Source organism: Phalacrocorax aristotelis, chromosome 2 (genome assembly GCF_949628215.1).
Source record: "Phalacrocorax aristotelis chromosome 2, bGulAri2.1, whole genome shotgun sequence".
In the NCBI taxonomy this organism is placed as follows: domain Eukaryota; kingdom Metazoa; phylum Chordata; class Aves; order Suliformes; family Phalacrocoracidae; genus Phalacrocorax; species Phalacrocorax aristotelis.
The window spans coordinates 47,816,247-47,836,218 of NC_134277.1; the positions used below are offsets into that span (position 1 = coordinate 47,816,247).

The window sequence follows — 19,972 nt, forward strand, 5'->3', positions numbered from 1 at the left end:
GACCCTTTGTGACTGATACACTGACATAGGAACTGAGTTCCTGGAAGAGGCAGCGTAAAGAAGACACAAAGATAAAAACTTGGTAAGGGAAAAGGCAGAACTGTAAGAATTGACAGTATCTGCCCAGATAAAAGGCATGCAGATATATACATATATATACAGACACACACATATAAATGTATGTATGTACACATGCAAAAGAAACTGTTACGAAGTCACGTTCCCAACACAGTTGTTGTACTAGACTAATTCTCCTATACTATTCTTGGGATAAAAAGTGGTGATTATAGAAGTCCCTGTGTGGCAGCAGTCTGCAAATACAGGTTCTGCAAAGGCAAATACTAAATATGTGTATGTATATATTAAGTAATTGTGCCAGCCTAGGTCCTCAACAGTTAGATCCAAGGATTTTCAGTCCAGTTTGGTGATTAAAAGTATTAGCAGTTCCTTTTTCCCACTGCAGTTCTAGTCCTGGGTTATCCAAACACTTCAGAGTATGTTTACCCACACCTGAGCTCACTGGTCAGCATAAGCTACAAGTTTTCCTGTATAGGTTACTGTTTTTCTATTTTTCTTCTGTTGTATGTCTATGCAAATTTGGTCCTATTAAAGCACTAAATAAAAAGATTCATGTCTTTTCCCCCATGGTTTTTAAACTTGTTTAGATATGCTAATCAGCTTTTTTGCTTAACAGGCTCCAGAAAGGTTGTTTCTGTAATTAAAGTGATAAAGAAAGATGCTTAATAATTAAACATATATTTATTTATTGATCTGCATGGGTAGATTAAATTTTAACATCTATAGCTCTGCATAGGGATTTAATGAACTATTTAATGTTGCATATAGTGCCAGTTATTCTAAGCATCATTCTTTCACCCCTGTTTTAATGAACTACTATCAAAGCAAGTTTCTGCTTTTCTCCTTGTGTCTGGCAAAATTACTGAAGGTATTTAATTCAGATCCCTCCAGTCAAGGTAACTCTCTGAGTCTTGCCCCACAAACCCAGACATAGTTTCAGGATGAAGGACCTGTTAAGTAATTCCTGGGGTGAGGCCCTGATTAATAAAGCAGAATGCAAGGTGTAAACTCTGGGATCTCTTCTCCACTTAAAAGCCTCAATCCAAACCACAGCATTTAGGTACATACTGACCTTTGTATTTGGGAATCGCACTGATTTATGTATGACTTCCATAACATGTACTGCTTTATAAATACCTTGTGCTCTTTCTCCTCCCTAACTGCCCTCTGCTGGGTACCTCAGGAAATGTGTTTCTGGGACAGATGGACCTTTCATCTGACTTAGTTTTTTCTTGGATCTACGCTGAAAGGGATGTGCTGGACTAGGAACCCTGGACTTTTTATTTTCTCCTTTCATTTTTTCCTTTCTTAATTTTCAAGTGCACTTTACTGCATAAGGGAAGGAAGGTTTTATATACGGTTTTCAATCAGAATGAACACACTTGCTCAGCCCTAAAATACTGAAGAAGAAGTCATAAAGAGGAATTTCTGCATCTAGTCAGCTACTGCTGCAATTAATTGATTGTAGAAGCTAATGTTGAAACTCAGACTGACTTCAGGACTTGTATCTTTTTTGTGGACTGTGGCCCAGTTTTTAAATTTTCACTCTTAAGTATTTTACAGAGCTAATTACAGAAGTAATTTCTGCACTTTGCAGGAATAATGTACTCTTTGCTCATTAGCGGCCTTCGGGGAGGTTGCTAGACAAGTGTGTTTTACACAAGCAGTTTATTTGTTAACATATGATCTCAGTGTGAATGTCAGTTTTAAGGAGCTACTTGAGTATTTAGAATTAAGGAGGCTATTTGCCTAAATGAAAAAGAACATTAGTGTCAGGAAACAGAATTTATCTTCCATGTGTTTCAAGGGCTCTTGGAAATAAAAAAAAAGTCTGCAGTATCTTTAAGAGTGAATAAAAAGGCAGAGATTTAAAATAATTAAGAACTGATTTTTGAAATAGATTTTGAATACAAATAATATGAAGACCAATTTTATGACATCATTTTACAAAACTATGGAATCATGAATTGGGTGCATAGATAGAATGGGGGTGGCCCATCAAAAATGGGAACTTCCACAAATATCCAATGCAACAAATGCTTAAAAGTATTTGATAAAACACATTTAACCTTTGTCTTTTTCAAGGTATGAGTATTGATTTGACCACACAAAAGCTGATTCTTACACATGTTTGTGAGCGCTTTTTATTAATCCAGTGAAAAACTCTGAATGTATGCACAAATATAAAACTGTGTAAAAATTAATCATAAAGATCATTAATTAATCATAAAGATCATATCTGGGAGGCACTGAACATTTGGGTGTGGGGTGAACAAGTAACAAGAAAGCTCAAATTCAGTAAAACTCTTAACTCCGTCTTAGTACCATCCATATTTTGCATAATACTTTGGTGTTTGCTTGAGTCAGACTGAATTCAGTGGGATCAGATAATAAGCTCTAGTGTCTTGCTGAATCAGAACAGAGGTTTTAATGCAAAGATAAATCTTTAATGTAATACAATGAGATTCTTAATAAGCAGAAGAGAAAGGAAAGCTACTAACTGCAGAAATCAGATTTCAAACTGTGGAGCAGATTTGCAAGTCCTGCCATGGCCTTCACTCACCAATAAAACCTGTAATAATGTAAGCTCATTTAGGAGTGATCTCAGCCTTTAGCGCTGTGTGCATGTAACAGCATTTATCCTTACAAACAAGATATTTACATTCCCATTCCAGCCCTTTTTCCTTTGTGAGAGACCGCAATCACTGCAGAATGAAAGATGAGCTACACTCATTGCTAGCTGGTTGTATTTCAGCACTAGTAAAACAAATCATTAAGATCAAAGGACCAGCCATTTTAATAAACTGCGTGAACTGTTATTATTGTGACTTACGACTTTGCTCTGCAGAGAGGGAAGCTATAAAACAGCCTAAAAAGAAATAATTTTTTTTACTGCATGGTTAAGTGTTAACAATACGTATCATATATATGTAAGTATATATAATACTGATATATTATATGCATACCTATATTTATACACACATGAGTAAAACTCTAGTTGTATATACATATATATATATATATATATATATTTGTGTGTGTCTAGGTATGTTGCTTTAGGTGCTTACATGAGAGATTCATAGCACACCTGCACCTATCTTGGGAAAAGTACTTGTTTTAACTATAGATACTAGTTTTCGCAGATGTTTCCAGATTATAATAATGGAAACAGACGTGTCAATGTTCATGTATATGTGCTGAGGGCACATCCCAGTACTATTTGGTTGCTGACTTTCACTTACACAAGGCAGCTGTGTTGCGCTGTGTGGCTTGCAGGCATGGTGTCCCTGCCGTTATTCAAATGGCACATTCTCCTGCAGAGCACTGGAGCTCCTCCCTGTCCACGTGCCTCAGTTTTTTTTTGATGGAAGCCAGGATGTGTGAAGGGGAAGGGAGAAGAGGTAGGGCACATCCTGACTTGCGGTCAGGACATGGCCAGACCTTATGCTGGGGCACAGGGGAAAGGAAACATTCCCTGATTTCCCAGTTTAGCCATAAGCTTCTCTGGCTTACAAAGTAGTGTTGTTCCATGCTGAGCAGGGGACAGTTTTGTGACACAAATGAAAAGTATTCAGGGAACAGTTGCCATGGAGAACAGGACATGTTCAAAATTATTACTATATAACTTAAAAAGTTTCATGGCTTTTATAAGATTCTGGTTCACAGGTATGATATTTCAACTGATGAATGAATTTGTCTTTCCTTATATCTGCATTTTCAACCAGTAAAGACACCTGCCATCTATCCTTTGAAAATAGAGTTCTCTTGAAGGGGTCTCTACTAGGCTCCAAAACAAAAGGGTGGCCAAAAACACTGTTCAGAGTTGGTGAAGGTTAGAAGTAGCGCACAGAGAGCTCATTCGCCTTAAGTACACTTGCTGACTCATTGTTCAAAACATGCAGAGGGAATATACACACATTTGGTAGTGATCAACTGATTTTTTGAGGATACTGGCTAGGCTGATATTGCTGGTTATCAGAAACCACTTGATTTGACTTCTGATCCAGAGAACTCAATGCTGAAATTACTGAAGTAAAGAATAACAATGGACTCAGGTCCTTTTAATATTAAAAACTTCAGTGCCCAATGATTTTTCATCATTTTCATTGGTTTCCCTATGCTACAAAAAGGTGGAGTAGACTTGCTCAATTTGAAGGTAAAATTATGCCAATGATATAATTCTTTATATAAGAGAAAGCTTATGAAATTGTTCAAATGGAAATATATATTTCTCACTTACTGCTTCATGAAGTCATCTTTAAACATCCATGACTCATTTATCTTAAAATAAATTCTTCTCCATTGAGCTGGCTGCTTATTTTACCAAATGTTTTCAATAATAAGTTTTTAATATGTTTTCCCCTTTCCAGTATTTCAAACTACATTTTAGAGCCTAATTCCTTAAAACTAATGAATGCTTCTCCTTTATGATCCATTGCTGCTGTTGCTTAGCTACTGATTATATCACACACAAACTTTATCTTCTGTCTTATGACAAATGTTGTTAAAGCCTGAAACAATTCCACCATATAGTTAAAGTATTAAGTCTTTTGTGCAGGTGAACAACTCTTCCATTTCCTATACCATTATCAGATTGGCCTATTCCTACAGGAGTGCAGCGTTTCTACAATCAGGATAATAATCAAAGTCTATTTCTCATTCTCTGAATATTGCTGATAAAAGAATGAATCTTATTCTTTCACGCTTAACTACGCAGAACAGTGCTATTCACTTAACTGTTTCAAGAATCTCTGAACCATACAGATAAATGGGCTTTTGGATGAACAGGGATTATTCCACTGTTTCAAGGGATGTGAGGCAGCACTTAATTTAGAGCATTAATTACTTAGGGATACATTATGTGAGGCTGATATGTACAGAAACCTAGATTATGAGAAGATTTGGCTTGATCAACAGAACTAGAGTACATAAAAGAAAATTTTGGCTTTTGAGTATAGTATCCTATATATTACTTGCCAATCCAATTCCTCCCAAATTACAAATAAATTTGAATGTCTCTAATTACAGAAGTATTTTAAGTAATAGCCATAGGTGCTTTCCCCCCCCCCAATATAAAAAAAGCTGTCTTTTGGTATATAAGTGTAGCAAAAGTACTTAGCATTCAACAGCTGTGATACTGGAATGCAAAAAGCATTGCAAACAACAGAGTTTTCTTTATACCAACTATTCTTTCATTTGATGTAAATACAATAATCCTGAGACTCAATGAAAACTACTTCATTTTCTGTGGTTTGGATTGAAATAATCCAGTTCTGCCTATTAGAGATAATTGCTGGGTACAAACTATGAAAGTTCAGGTAAGAGCACTGCCCTCTTTGTGGGCTTATATTTTAATCATATTAAAGACATGCCCCTATGCAAATGATGACACTGGCTCTAAACAGCCCTTAGGTTCAGCGGGTCCAACTCTTTTCACTTCTGCCTGATCTTAACCTGGAAACAGAAATCCTACTCCAGTATTTGAAGCACAACTGGGATCACTAGAGCAATTATGGATCTGTGCCACATTTTTATTTTTAACTGAATTTGAAACTCTCTTTTTTTAAAGTGTATATACAGAAGATTTGCTTTATAGGTCATATATGCTCATATGTCTCAAGGCTGCAATTAAACAGAAAAAGAACTCCTATACAGAACCTGTAGATTATTTTGTGAAAAGGTTTCCTCCTTGCAATTTCTTTTCTTCTTTAGAGAAATTATAAGTTTTCATTTCCAGTTTGCTGGATTCAAAACATGCAAGTATAAAGAAAAGGTCCTCCCTTGACATTTTGATCAGAAAGCATTGACCGTGTTGAATCAACTTGCCCATGCGAATGTATTTATAGTGTCACAACTTAAGAGCATGTATAGGTCAAACACATGCCAGAAAGGTGATGTTTCCCTGGAAAAAGAAATTCTGGTTTTTGTTCAGCCCTGGTCCATAGCTCATACAACCTTAGATGTGCTGATTAGCATCAATAGGCATTTTCTGCAGTACAATAGAACTGAATGATGCTGATGATTTCATTTAAAAAATGGCTGGCCACTATTTTTTGTACTGATTGGAATATGCTATAATGGGAGGAAAATCCTGATTTGGGATTAATATCTCCATACAGGAGGGCCTGTGCCTCTTTACTATTTCATTTTCTTAAAAAAAACACCTTAAGTGATAAAATAAAAAAAGCTGTGTTCATAACCCAGGTCTTTTTATTCCTTTCCCTTTTTGAAGGATATTTAACCACTGAATTATTGCTGGTCATTATTAAATCACTGGATTATCAAATCACTTAAAATATTCATTTTCTCAAACTCATTGACCAAGTTTGATCATCAAATTCTTACAGAAATTGTATTGGGGAAGTATTTTCCTCATTCTTCTTTGAGAAGACATTTCATTACTGAGCAAATGGAGGTGCCTCTGAGCAGGCTAATTGTTATACGCAACATGTGAACATGCCAACCACAGTATTAAGTCACTCCACAATTTATACAGAAAGTATAATTCAAATTTGACTGGAAATACCATTGGTTTTTTGAGATCTGGTATTTGCATATGCAAAGTGGTGGGTGGATGTCTATTACATGTGCAAAGATTAGAAAGAATAATTGTGTAAGATACTATGCCTCACCAACAAAGAAAGAACATTTAAAGTAAATGCACTTGGTAATTAGATTAAAATGGGCAATTAATTTGATAGAAGCAGGCAGCCTATTTGAAAGCAACAGAAGTACATAATGTAATCAAAGCATATTTGGCCTTATTTGTTTATTTATTTAAAGGCATGTTGTATACACACATTATCACTATATTTTAATATTTATTTTAGAAGAGACTGTAATAGACAACAGGCCGGGAGAACACTGAAAAGGACCACACATTTAGTTCTAAGAATAGACATGGCCACTAAACAGTTTAGGCAGCTACCAATTCCATTTCAAACAAGAAATATCGGGAACACTTCTCTGTAGGATGGGACAGAACCAGACTTCCAAGTGTATCAGAAAGGATACTATCAGCCTCTGCAAAACGGGCTTCAAATTTAACACAAATGAAAAATCCACTCAAACATGCAATTTTGGCATGTGAATACAAACCTGAAACTTAACACACATATCTGCCAAACAGCCAAGAACCGGGCCTTTCATTACCATGAAGGTAACTGAAACCCACCGTCACTCTCAAAAGCGTGTTAAGGTACACTAATCTTTGTGACGTGCAGTCATTTCTCTTAAATGACTAAACATGGAGCTACTGCAGCTGGCAGCAGGCAGTCATTGATTTCACACTGTGAAAACACTTTCTAAAGGCAACTCTGTTATCAAATGTGGTTATTTACCTGTCATAGTCTTGGCAAATCTCTCCAACAGCTACCAATGCTTTCAAGTACTCATTGGGTTGGTAGGGGTGGATGTAGTGCAGTGAGCAGCTGTTCCTAGGATCACCATTTGATGCAGTGAAATCTATAGCTACCTGGAAAAGAAGAAAAGTCAATGTGTTGTGGAGCTCTTCTGGGCACAAGTATACCCACGCCAAACAGAAACAGTTTTCTGCAGAGATTGCAGCCTTAAAGCAATGGTCATTTTATAGCATCCTGCTTCAAATTTGAATTAGGATAGTATTGATAAATATGTCTAAAAATAAATGACAGCTTATAAAATAAGAGATAATAAACCTAAAATGGCATCATTAGAAAAAAATGAACTGCATTATTATTCTGTGTGGAAATTTATGTTCTAATACAGATGAATCAAATTAACTATCTCTAGGTTCTCACACTTAATTAAATTATTCCAGCTCAGGTGATGTTTAGGACATAAAAGCTGTGCAGCAAAAATGTCCCAAGGCAGTTAAAAGCCCTACTAAAACTAAAAATTAAAGCTCCAGTTAGGAACATATCTCAGCTATTTTAAACCTTACTGTCACCGTAGTAATAGCAGTAGATATTGCCTGTCTGGTATTTTTTATCTTCAAAACACCTAAGGATTAAATAATTAACCCTCCCAATTTCATAGATACTAGCAAGTAGCAAGCTTAAAGGTGAGCTGCAGGGTAAAATAAAGCTTGAATCATGTACAGTTTTTTGTGTTGAAAAGGCTTAAAGAAGACTGTGGGAAGGATTCAATGCAAAAGCAAATATTAATGAATCATCTTAAAAGTCATTTCTCCCTTTTAAAATTCTCTTTATACTTCTCACTGAAGATATATTCTGGCATGCTTCTTAGAATCACAGAATGGTTGGGGTTGGAAGGGAACTTTAAAAGACATCTAGTCCAACCCCCCTGCAGTGAGCAGGGACATCTTCAACTAGATCAGGTTGCTCAGAGCCCCGTCCAACCAGACCTTGAATCGTTCCAAGGATGGAGCATCTACCAGCTCTCTAAGCAACATGTTTCAGTGTTTCATCACCCTCATTGTAAAAAAAGTCTTCCTCATATCTGGTCTAAATCTACCCTCTTTTAGTTTAAAACCATTACCCCTTGTCCTATTGCAACAGGCCCTGCTAAAAAGTTTGTCCCCATCTTTCTTATGAGCCCCCTTTAAGTACTGAAAGGCCACAATAAGGTCTCCCCACAGCCTTCTCTTCTCCAGGCTGATCAACCCCAACTCTCTCAGCCTGTCCTCATAGGAGAGGCATTCCATCCCTCAGATCATTTTTGTGGCCCTCCTCTTGACCCGTTCTAACAGGTCCATGTCCTTCCTGTGCTGAGGGCTCCAGAGCTGGACGCAGCACTCCAGGTGGGGTCTCACCAGAGCGGAGCAGAGGGGCAGGATCACCTCCCTCGACCTGCTGGCCACGCTGCTTTTGATGCAGCCCAGGATACGGTTGGCTTTCTGGGCTGCAAGCTCACATTGCTGGCTCATGTCCAGCTTTTCATCCACCAGTGCCCCCAAGTCCTTCTCCATAGAGCTGCTCTCAATTGCTTCATCCCCCAGCCTGTATTGGTACTGGGGGTTGCCCCGACCCAGGTGCAGGACCTTGCAGCACTTAGCCTTGTTGAACCTCATATCTCCCTATGGTATGACTGTCATGGAACAGAAAGCCCTCTTCAGAATTTCTGATGCTGCTTTCTAGGAATTCCTAAAAGTAGCAACAAGAAATCCAAAGGGTGTCATAGAGGGAACAAAGCCATTTATAAACTTCCTTGTGATTTTTTCCAATGACCTCTTCCTCTAAAACACCCTTTATACCTGGATCTTCAATATATTCAAATGCACAGAGTTCCATTTTCAGTTTTACAGTGCAGTTGACAGGTAAGGGCCTTGCTGAATGCTGCAAAAAGAACTTTGAAGTCCCAGCTTGCCTATGCGAATGTGTAGCTTCCCCAGCTGGAGCCTCTGCTTGGCACAGGGAAGACTATTTTATGCAGCTATAAATTGAAAACGAAATATGACATTTTAATTCTCCCTTAAGAAAATGATAGTCCTCCTGAAACTTATTTTTTGTTGCTAAAAACTAAAAGGGAAAAATCATACTGGGTCAGCCCAACATGGCTTTTCCCCACAATTTCTGATTTCCCACCTCTAACTCTTGGCTGAAGACAAATATTTTTTACTGGGCTCTAGATAGCTTGGAAAGCCCTTTGTCGCCTTGATCAACTATGAACCTCCCATACCTCACCACATTTCGGTCAGGAGATATGAGATTGATTTGGCTTGCAAATAAAGCAATCTTTTACCTCCACTTCCTTACTCACTGTTCATGCACTGAAGCAGTGAGTCTGTTTTCTACACCGAGCATTTTCCAAAAATGATAGCTTGATTTAACTTGAATAAATTAATGGGATAACCTCACATGTTCTCACTTGCATGCACATGCATAACTGAGGAAGAAAGAAACACTAGTGGTTTGTGAAACCTAAGTTAAATCCATAGACATTGATACGGAATAGCTTAGTTTTGGGACACTTATTTTTAAAAAATCTTAGTGTGCGTATTTTCCTAAAAATATGTATACTTTTTTTGATATTAATTTAGGGTTTTTTTGTTCAGATTATAAAAAGTGCAAAAATTTCACTGTATGATGGGGAAACAGAGGGCATTACTGTAAAATTATTAAAAGTAGGTGTTTTCACCGATAACCCCAAAGTAGACATTAATGGGGCTGGAGCGACACACGCGACAGAACTGGACAAATCTTCCTTCATGTCTGTTAGTCATGGCTAAATGCTTTTTAACTGAAAACAAAAGCACAGCGTAGGAATAAGCAGTGGGTTTCATGAGCTTGTAAAAAAAGTCTGGCTAGTTTTGAAAAAGAAAAAAACCCTCTGCAAAACAATCTTCCTTTTTTGGAAATGGTCCTTGTAGTAGAGATCTGCTGATAAACAAAAAATATCCTAATTTCCTATGATGATGCCTTTATGAATATTTGTACTTGGATGCACTGTACTTGACTTTGATCCAAATCTATGTCTGATTACCAAGGGAAGGACTTTTAAGATGTTTGCTGTTACTTGCCACGATTCAAGCTAACAATGCAGAGCATTTCTATTTTAGCATTACCTGGTAGTACCAAGGTCTTGTGTAAACGAGTAGGATAGGATTTGTAAAACTAACGTATCACAGAAGCTAGGCTAATATCACAACTGAGTTAATATGTGGGCAGCAAGTAGGAATCTTTCAAATCTTAAATGTATCAGTTTAAAGGTACCAGTCATCTTCCCACAGCTAAATAAGAACACAACATAGCAATAACTACACTTCTAGTACTTCTTTTTTCCTTAGCCTTTTAAAAGGGTAAGGAACTGAAAACATCCTATATAGCTTGGACCCCCTGCTAGATCTGTCAGCAACGAATCAGCCTGCCCAGCACTGTGACCTGCTTAAGAGAGAATCTGTCCAATATATCTTTCTATTACAGTTCCTTTTATGCATTTTACATATCCTTTCTGCTGTATTTCCTAAAGTGATGAAAATGTCTTCTGACTACAGACCCATTTGCACTGCCAACTTCTGAGCATTTCTTCTGCAGCAGGGATCTCTGTCTGATAAGAGATACAGCGTTTTGCAATAAGCAGTGCATAAAAGTAGGGAACTGGAATCAGCACTATTGATCTCTATGGATGAAAGCTTCTTAATAAATGGTTTTAAAGTGAAGGAAAAGTTTACTTTCATTTTTCTGAGACGTTCTTTCTAACTACAAACTCTATTCCTACAATAGATGTACAAAGTATCCCAAGAACACACAGCATGGTGTTACCAAAGCCTTCATTAGTGCCTTAAATTAGCAGATACATCATACTACAGCTTTTTGTTATCAAATATATGCTTAGCATCCCAGTTTCCCTCCCTCAGCAAGTGCTCTTTCAAATCACAATTGTGTCGTACTGCCTGTACACAGCATGAACTGAATAGAAATGCCATTAATATTAAGACAACAACAACAGTACATGTACCAGGAGAGTTTCAAACAATTCCAGATCCATTCCAGTTAAAAGAAATGGAGATCTGGGAAGGTAGAAGGAATAGGCCTCCTCTATTTCAGTGGTCTGAATTCGCCAGATTAGGACTATGTGGAAAGGAGAACGCATGATGTGTGCAGAAAGCAAGGGAGCATTGAATATTGCCCCTGTGGGCTGCACCCTTTTGCTTCAGTGCCCACTGGAGAATCTCTGACACATTTCTGGAAACAGCAACACATCTCACAACCAGTCTGTGCTGTCAGCACTGGGAACTGGTGCAACTGAGGTAGGAGGAAGTAAAATATGCAGACAGTCAGCTTGTGGTGATCATAAAGTAGAACCACTAGGATAGGCATGAACAGAGATATAGGCAGAGAGACATCCACAACAGCTTGCCCTGAGTCCATATAGGTTGAAAACTGGTATTGATGAGTTTACACAATTCTTTAGCTGGTGGATTTACCATTGAGGTCAGCAGTAATTCAGGGATCTCTGCAGTTCACAGTATAATGCATCTTTCATTTCCTTTATGCTGGTCCTTGCAGATGAGTTTACCTAAGTTTCCTACTATGAAAAGCTTTGTTTCGTTTCAGAAAAATAAAATATTAAAATATAGTAGAAGCAATACTATCAGTCATATATCAAGAAATCCATTTTAACACAGCAGTTTTCTATTTGTAGTTCACAGCGTGTTAACTAGGAAGTCTGCTAGAAGTAAATGAAAGGGAAGCAGACCGCTACGACCCTTCAGTGCACTGTATGAGGGCTTGCTCTTCCATTGGAAAACATTTGGGAGGAATCCAAAAGAGTTTGAAAAGCACAGCTATAACATAATAATATGTATATCCCTAGACACTTTCTTATTGTTACAATGCTCCTGTGCTTGTGCTAGACTTGTGGGAAATGTGTATTAACCAGTCTTTGCATATGCTTAAGCACCTGCCCTGGTTAGAAGAGGCTTTTAAATACTATTTTAAGACATTCTGCTAATGACCTTGAACACATTTGATAATTGAGTTCTTCCAGTCATATTTTTAGGGAGGAAATGTGAGGAAAGACAAATTAAAGGGGTTTCCAGGGATTAGCAAGTTCCAGGTTTGGAGCAGAAATGGGCACTGCAGGCATGTGGGGATAACAGAAGAAGAAACTGGGTAAGGCAGAGGTAGTTATACAGGATGCTTTGCTTGAGAGAAGACAACTATAAAGATCTTTGTCGACTACAGTAGGTATTTCCTTCAAAACCAGAAACAGGAACCCCAGTTCTGAGTGTTATCAAATGAGTTTGTGAGTTGTACTGGCAAATGCATGTTTTACACCTCAAAAAGCTGACTTGTACACAAGGAGACAATTCACTACTTTCTAAAGCTGCTGCTATTGCTGGAACTTTCTGTTGGGACAAAAGAAAAATATTTCTTTTTTTGTTAAATCTGTTTGGAAAATGAAGGCTTGTCTGGGAAAAGATAAATGGAACATTTCAGTAACATCCACTGTTTGACACCTGATACCTGGGAGCAGAAACAGGGCAGGGTGCTACAGGAAAAGAAAAGCCCTCCAGAAGAAGAATATTACCCTGTAGCTTTAGATTTTATCCTTGTAACTGGCATGAAATTAGAAGTCACATAAACCAGACTGGAAGTGAACCACAATCTGTACTCCTATGCTGTGGGAAATACTGATACTTTATTTTATTTTATTTTACTTTACTTCCCAGATTCAAAATACTCCCCCCAAAACAAAACAAAAAAAAAAGATTACATGCACAGAACATTAAATGTTTCTAAAAATGGTTATTTGGAAGTGCAAAATATTGTATTTCTGTTTATAGAGAGCTCTACAAATCACTTTATCCCCTGTTCCTTGAATTGGATAGCCTCTGAATTTGCTCTAAGTTATGACCTTGTCCCCCTGTAGTGCCACCTTACTGCTGGTAGTTATGGCTGAGGTACAAAACATCAGCATTTACCCTAGCATTTATGCCTGACTGACAGAGACAGGTCCCTGGCTGGACTATCTCTCTGCCTGTGACTTTATGTATGGCACCATTAGAGGGGAAACAGTTTGCTGTAATGGCAGATTCCTTCTGGAAAGGAAGACTGGCCCATAGGATTGATGAACAAGACATCTAACATTTAAGTAGCTAAAGGCAGATGTGATGTAATCCCACCCTGTGACACAGTCCCAGCAAGGAAATTTATTTGAAACTCTTGTGAACAAACTGAAGCTCAAAAGCCAAAGGCCAGTCAGCACTGTCACAGGGGCTAATTCAGTTCTCCAGCTTTTGGGACAGGGCATAGCTCAGGTGGAATCCATGGGACTACACCAGCTTAGCTTCTCATCCCTGTATGAAGTTTTCCTTACTTTTTGCAACATGATTGTCTTTGCTGCCAAACATAAAAGTAAATCAGCATGCGCAAGAAAAATCTTACTGCATTAGCATAGTTTTATTTTCCAGGCTTAATACATTTTGCAAGAAGACCTTAATAATTTACCAAGGAATGGCATGTAAGAATCATTTCTCTGTGGAAGTAATAAATCAGTATCTAAGGGGATTCCCTTTCTTCAAAACAACTTAGAGGAGTAAGACACTTACTGTAAACTGTATTTGGCAGCCTCCCATGATATAATCTAAGAAAGAATGCATCTTGTGGATCTGCAAACAAGAAAGCAAGACATTCAGATTAGCTGTGTACTGCTGAAACATCAGAGAACTGCCTGAAAAAAATAAATTGGAAGGAGGGGAGGGACCAACTGAAAACAAGGTAAAGGAAGAAAGCATTAAATATAGTTTAAGACAGAAACAAAAATGTAAACAGAGAAAATATCAAAATTCTAAAACTACAGAAAGGAAAATTCACATCAAAAGCAGAACCAAGCTCTGCTCCTTCTCAGTGGGAAGTCAGTGGAATTTTTGCTATTGGTTTAGGAGGAGGAAGAACAATTTTGTAGAAATGATGGGAGGATTAGAAGGGAAACACACAAAAGGCCAATTGACAAGCCTGTAGGTTTAAGAGTTTAGTACTGCCTACTCCATTGCACAACAGCAGGGACAGGGCAAGAGAAATGAAAAAGGAGAGTTGGGGACCGTCAGCTTACTTGTGGGGTTCAAATCCTTGTCTTTACTTTTTGTAGTGGATCAGTTTTCATCGCTATTCCACAGGCAGTTCCACTTTGTTGTCTACATTTCCAAACACCATTAAAACATATTGGTGAGAGGTTAGTAAAGAAACAGCCAAAGAACAAAACACCTATTTACCTTGCACTGGTTAAGGATGACAATGCCTGAGTTCTTGTAATTCTTCTTCTTTGCTTTGTACTTGGGGTTAATGCATTCCCATTGTACCTGTGAAAAATAGCAGTCACCGCTTGAAGGAAAAATTATGGACGAATTGAATACTTAACAAAAACGGCATTGTCTGATTTCCACGGTTGAATAAATCCTATCAAATAATGGTGCACACAGAAGAAAAAATGAAAACCATTCACTATGCAGAGAATGATCTTAATAGAAAAAGACCCAGGGCAAACATCTGTCTTCAAACATATACGTGTGGACACAGCACTGAGAGAGACATTCAGATTTGTGTGTTGTCGTCTTGTAGTCTTGTAGGTTCAGGTGTTACATAAGCAAGGTTGAGAATCTTTTGAGATCATTTAAGAGAAGAAAAAAAGAGGGGACTTAATACAAATGAAAATACTGGAGGGAGCAACCCAATGCATTGTATCAACTAAAAAACTGCTTACGCAGTAACAGTGGTGTTTTGTATTAAACTCATTAATAGAAAAGTCCTAATCAGAGATTGTCTCGCTCTCCCTTGGAAGACAGTCTGACAGTAAAATAAAAACTTATGAAAATACTAAAGTATGCATAAAGGTGCAGTTAACTAATTTCTGATATATTTGAAAAGTATCCCTAAGAATATATTAAAACTCCTTTTTGAAAATGTTGTGATTAATTTTATTTAAATAGTCAATTTTACAGCAAATAGTCCTACCTTGTTGTCTTTTTCCCATCATAACATCTCCTAGAGTCTTACTGATTTCCATTTGAAATGTTCTGCCCTCCTCCGGTTTCAATCAGATTGATAAGGCCAGGCTTTCAGACCCTGACCTCTAATGACTACACGTTATTCATGCATCTTACTGCAGGACTAAAATATATGTTTGTACATGCAAATGTCTACTGGCATTTCCAAATCCAGATTTGTACAGGTAATGTTATTAAATACGGTTAAGAACATTAGTATTTTCTTTCAGAGTGCTGTTTTCAAGCCGCTGGGAGAAAACACGTGAGCTGATCATGTTGTTGGGTAACATAAAGAATATATCTCCAAAGGGAACCAGGATGATCTATTATCTAAAAATCCCTGTTATGACATTTTGAAATGAAACATATCTGTCTTAATTGTTACAATACTTTGTCTGGAGTGAAGACCTTCATATAGGATCTGAGCAAAGTGTTTGAGCACATAAAATCATTTTTACTTTATGAACAGCCCCAGTAATATCATCAAGCTTTAAATCATTGCTTAACAGCAATTATTGGGATGTCTCTGAAGTATTTAAAACTTAGAGCTTTTGTCAAATATCAAAAAAGGGAAGGAAAACATATGGCTTTGGAGCAACATGAGACCTTTTCTGCACAGGAGAGGAGTATTTTTATCACTGTGTTACTGACACAGGTCACAGAGTGAAGAATGGGAAAAGACAAAAAAATGTTCCAACTGCAGGAAGCACATCTGCTTGCTTTCCCAGTTAGCCTACAGCTCAATTATTTGTCTTGTGAAATGAATTTTCCAACTGAGAAAACAGACAGACACAGGCCCACATGTTCAGGGGAAATCCTCCGTAAACATTTTTTCTCTACTCAAGAGAAGCAGTCAGGCTTAAGAAATAAAAGTCCTTCTCTCAATGTAAAGAGAGGCCTCTGTGACACAACACCAGAGCGCAATAAGCTCATATTTGGGGAAGCAATCTGACAGCGAGGCAAAAGCACTGCCCACTCACATCTTGATACGTTGCTCCTGGCAAAATGATTTAGCATACAGTTGTCTCCAAACTTACTGGAAGTGTTCCTACAGAGAAATTGTGCTGTCTGTATATATAACAAAACTGTAATATATCAAATAGTGAGAAAAAAATAGTCAGGATTTATATTCTTCCCTTTGACACTGAACTACACTGGAGAGACCTCACCGCTTTCCCCTGAACGTCTAAGGTGCACTTTCTTAATTTTATCATCCCCCAACATGAACACTTTTTAATGTGTATATTTAAACAAGGCCTGACCTATATGAATCCTCACACTATGCACATAATTCCTCTCTTCGGGAAAAGGATTATTTAAGCCTGATATATGTTCATGTAATTGGTTCCTGGAAGACGTTTACACTATATAAGGACCAAAGCAGCATAGAACACTACTTCAGGGGACAAAAATCTGTGCCCATGACCAGACTCCCAGCATCTCTATGCTAACTGTAAAATGCAGCTAGGAATGTTCACCTGCCTTTGCAATGCATTTTGAGATATACGGATAACAATTCTCAGCAACTATCTGAAGCTCATTAAAGTATTCCATGTGCAAGTCACTGTGCATGTGACATGTCCATGTGCATGTCACTGGCTGATGTGGATAATAAAGCAAAGGAAAGAACAGACTAGCAGGAAAACAGAAAGAAGGACAATTTTTCACCTATTAAATCTGTTGATGTGATAGTATAAAGAAGGGAAGGGAATAGGATAGGAGGAAGAAGTCCTTTCCCAATTTGTAGGTTTAAAAAACCAATAAGACTGTTTTACATAAAACTCTCAATCTTCACTTATCCACCAAGATCCAGTTCTGACCTTGGCAATTCCCACAGTTTGAGTGAAAGATGTGACAAGCATCATTTGAAGGAAATTCCCTATACAGGCCTTGTCATATCTCCAGCTCTTTTAAAGGGAACAGAGTTCAGAACACAGCTCTAAGCAAGTAAGTAACGATGAGAAACAATTTTCAAATATTTTGCTTGCACTGTGAGGCCAAGCTCAATTTTCAGTCTGTTCCTACATTTCCAGTATTGATTTGGTATCGACATTGTTTATTATTGATTCGTTTTTGTCTCTTAAATTAACTTTTCAGTGGAGAGGGAAACTAATGCAAGAGTCTGCAATCTGACACCAACAGTAAACATTGTGAAGTTTGAATTCATCATTCTAAAAGTGACTTAGCATTTCCTCCAAATGCCTGGCAGCTCTGAGCTATGCAAACTCTTTCCCTGTCAAACCACACAGTGAATCTGAAACAGAAAGCAACCTGGTTTTAACTATCTCCTGTTAATTTAATCTAAGTACTGTTGAAAATGTTGGCAACAGACTATACTGTTTTGGTGTTTCTTTCATACCCTGAAATTTAAACCACCGTGTGGAGAATTTCTGAATGTTAAACAAACTCCATCCACTTGTTCTTCAATGAAAGTCAACAGCTAATGCTGACACTTGTAAGGTCCTAATCCTTTCCTTGCTGTAAGGAGGAGACACAGATCCCTCAGTGGGAGATGTTACTCTCTGCAGTGAAGGTTGCTGCCTTCCCAAACATCCTTACCCCTTCTCTTACCAAACCTTCAGATGAGAAGAGCAAACAGTGCAACCACCCATGCCACACACCAGCAAAGGGAAGTGGAGGTGACTAAGTGTAGGTAACCGTTGTAGAACTTAAATTTGAGCAGTATTTGACTACCAATAGTGCAAGCTGTTATCTCAGAGAAAAAAATGAAGGTGTCAGTAGAGTTTAATGTACACTAAGGCAAGAAAAATCATGATACAGAGCAGTTGCTTCCTCTGGGACACTGTGCTTGCACATGAGGATGTCGGGTAGAACTGTAAGGAAAGGGCTAGAGAGCTTGGGTTATCATTAGCATGTTCGCTTGCCTCCCCTGCAATTCTTTTGTTTCTCTCTTGTTCCTTCACATACAGCTCTGCAACAAATTGCATAATTTGTAAATGACAAAGGAGGCATCATGGTCTAATGGACAGGGTGAAAGAAAATCCAGTCGATAGCAGGCAGCGTTATATCCTGCGTTATTTCTTTCTGATGCCTCAAGAAAATCAAGTCACATTTAGGTGAACTGTAACTCCTCCTGCCCGAAAGGCTAGTTTATTCCTGCCATCCCTTCAGGCAAGAGGACAGGATGTCGAGTTTTTTTCTCCTTCTGCCCCAGAGAGACATCCACCATGGGAGAAGAGCTGTTTTTAATCACTATCAGAGGTTTCCTCTGGAAACTTGCACCTGGGGAATGAAGTGAAAATCAAAGCGTTTCTTATTTCCCCAGCCAAGGCCCCCAGCCTCCTCCACACTCCTGAGGTTGCACCACTGGTTACCTAATCCCACGGATGTGGCAGGTGCCTGACATGGCTGCACCCTCCTCTGAGGCCTCTGTCGCCCTCCCTGGGGCCAGCAGCTGCTGATGTTGCAGACAGTCCTGGATGAACCTGCCTGTCTCCTCATAATACTAGACATGTCCACTGGTGTCAATAACGCCTTGGCCCATTACCAGAGGCTTAAAGGTCTCATCTATGCTCAGTTATTTGAAAAGCTACCTGATGCAAAGGCCCTGAGTTAGGATCATAGTCAAATATCTGCACAAACGGGGGAACCCAGCTCACATCCCCTCGGAATCCCATCCGATCTTGTGCACCTCAGCAGACCTCCTCACCCTGCTAAAGAAACCCTGAACTTGTGGGAATGTCAGTGGAAGTGGTAAGTAAAGTTTCTTCCTCCCCTTTCTGTTTTGTGTGTGTGTATACGCACCTGTCCATTTCTATGTAGTACAGGAACAGATTTTTCCCTTATGTAACTCCCATGCTGTATGGGGATCCAGGTGGTTTATGTTTCTATGACTTTTTCCCCCACAAATCCCTCTGGTTTTATTGCCTCCATTTAAAAAACATTGGGAATTTTCTAATGAGTGGAGGATTTCTCCTTTCAGCTACAAAAAGCTTTAATAGTCCTTAAATTTTTATCAAGCTTTTCTAATCTTAATTTCAAATGTTTGATAGATTAATATTAGAATACCTTATAAAACTGACACTGTACACACATATTAAAAATATATATTATACGTATATTTGGAACAAATCCTAAGATTATGGTGAAGGAGTAAATGATGAATTTTGGAATGGTGGAAAATTTTAAATAGAAAGTTTAGAAATGCCCACTTCAGACGTGCATTTGAACAACAGGATGCCTTTGTGCCATTTTTCATTGGTGGCCTGTATGAAACAGGCTGGGTGTCAGAATATGACAGTCTGTGACAACAAGGTAGTTATTATGGAACAGAAACAAACACCAAGCTATTACCCTGAGGTTGTTAATGATCAGGAAGTCTTCTTAAACAGTAAGAATTCATTTCACCTGTACTACCAGCCAAAGACCAGCAAACTTTCCCAGAATTCAGTCCTTTCAGTCACTGAGAAGCAACTGTCACTCTGAAGGAGTCATAATTCAAGACTT

The 19,972-nt window shown here is 38.2% G+C and overlaps 1 protein-coding gene across 2 annotated transcripts in view; it reads right to left on the reverse strand.

The window, feature by feature from the left end:
- Positions 1-19,972, reverse strand: part of CPNE4 (copine 4) — a 236,999-nt gene that overhangs the window by 32,191 nt on the left and 184,836 nt on the right. For both annotated transcript variants that reach the window (XM_075083384.1, XM_075083383.1), the window contains exons 9-11: positions 14,735-14,821; positions 14,072-14,131; positions 7,419-7,552 (exon numbers count right to left, since the gene is read on the reverse strand). In XM_075083384.1, coding sequence (XP_074939485.1) covers positions 7,419-7,552; positions 14,072-14,131; positions 14,735-14,821 — 281 coding nt within the window. The remainder of the gene's footprint in view (positions 1-7,418; positions 7,553-14,071; positions 14,132-14,734; positions 14,822-19,972) is intronic.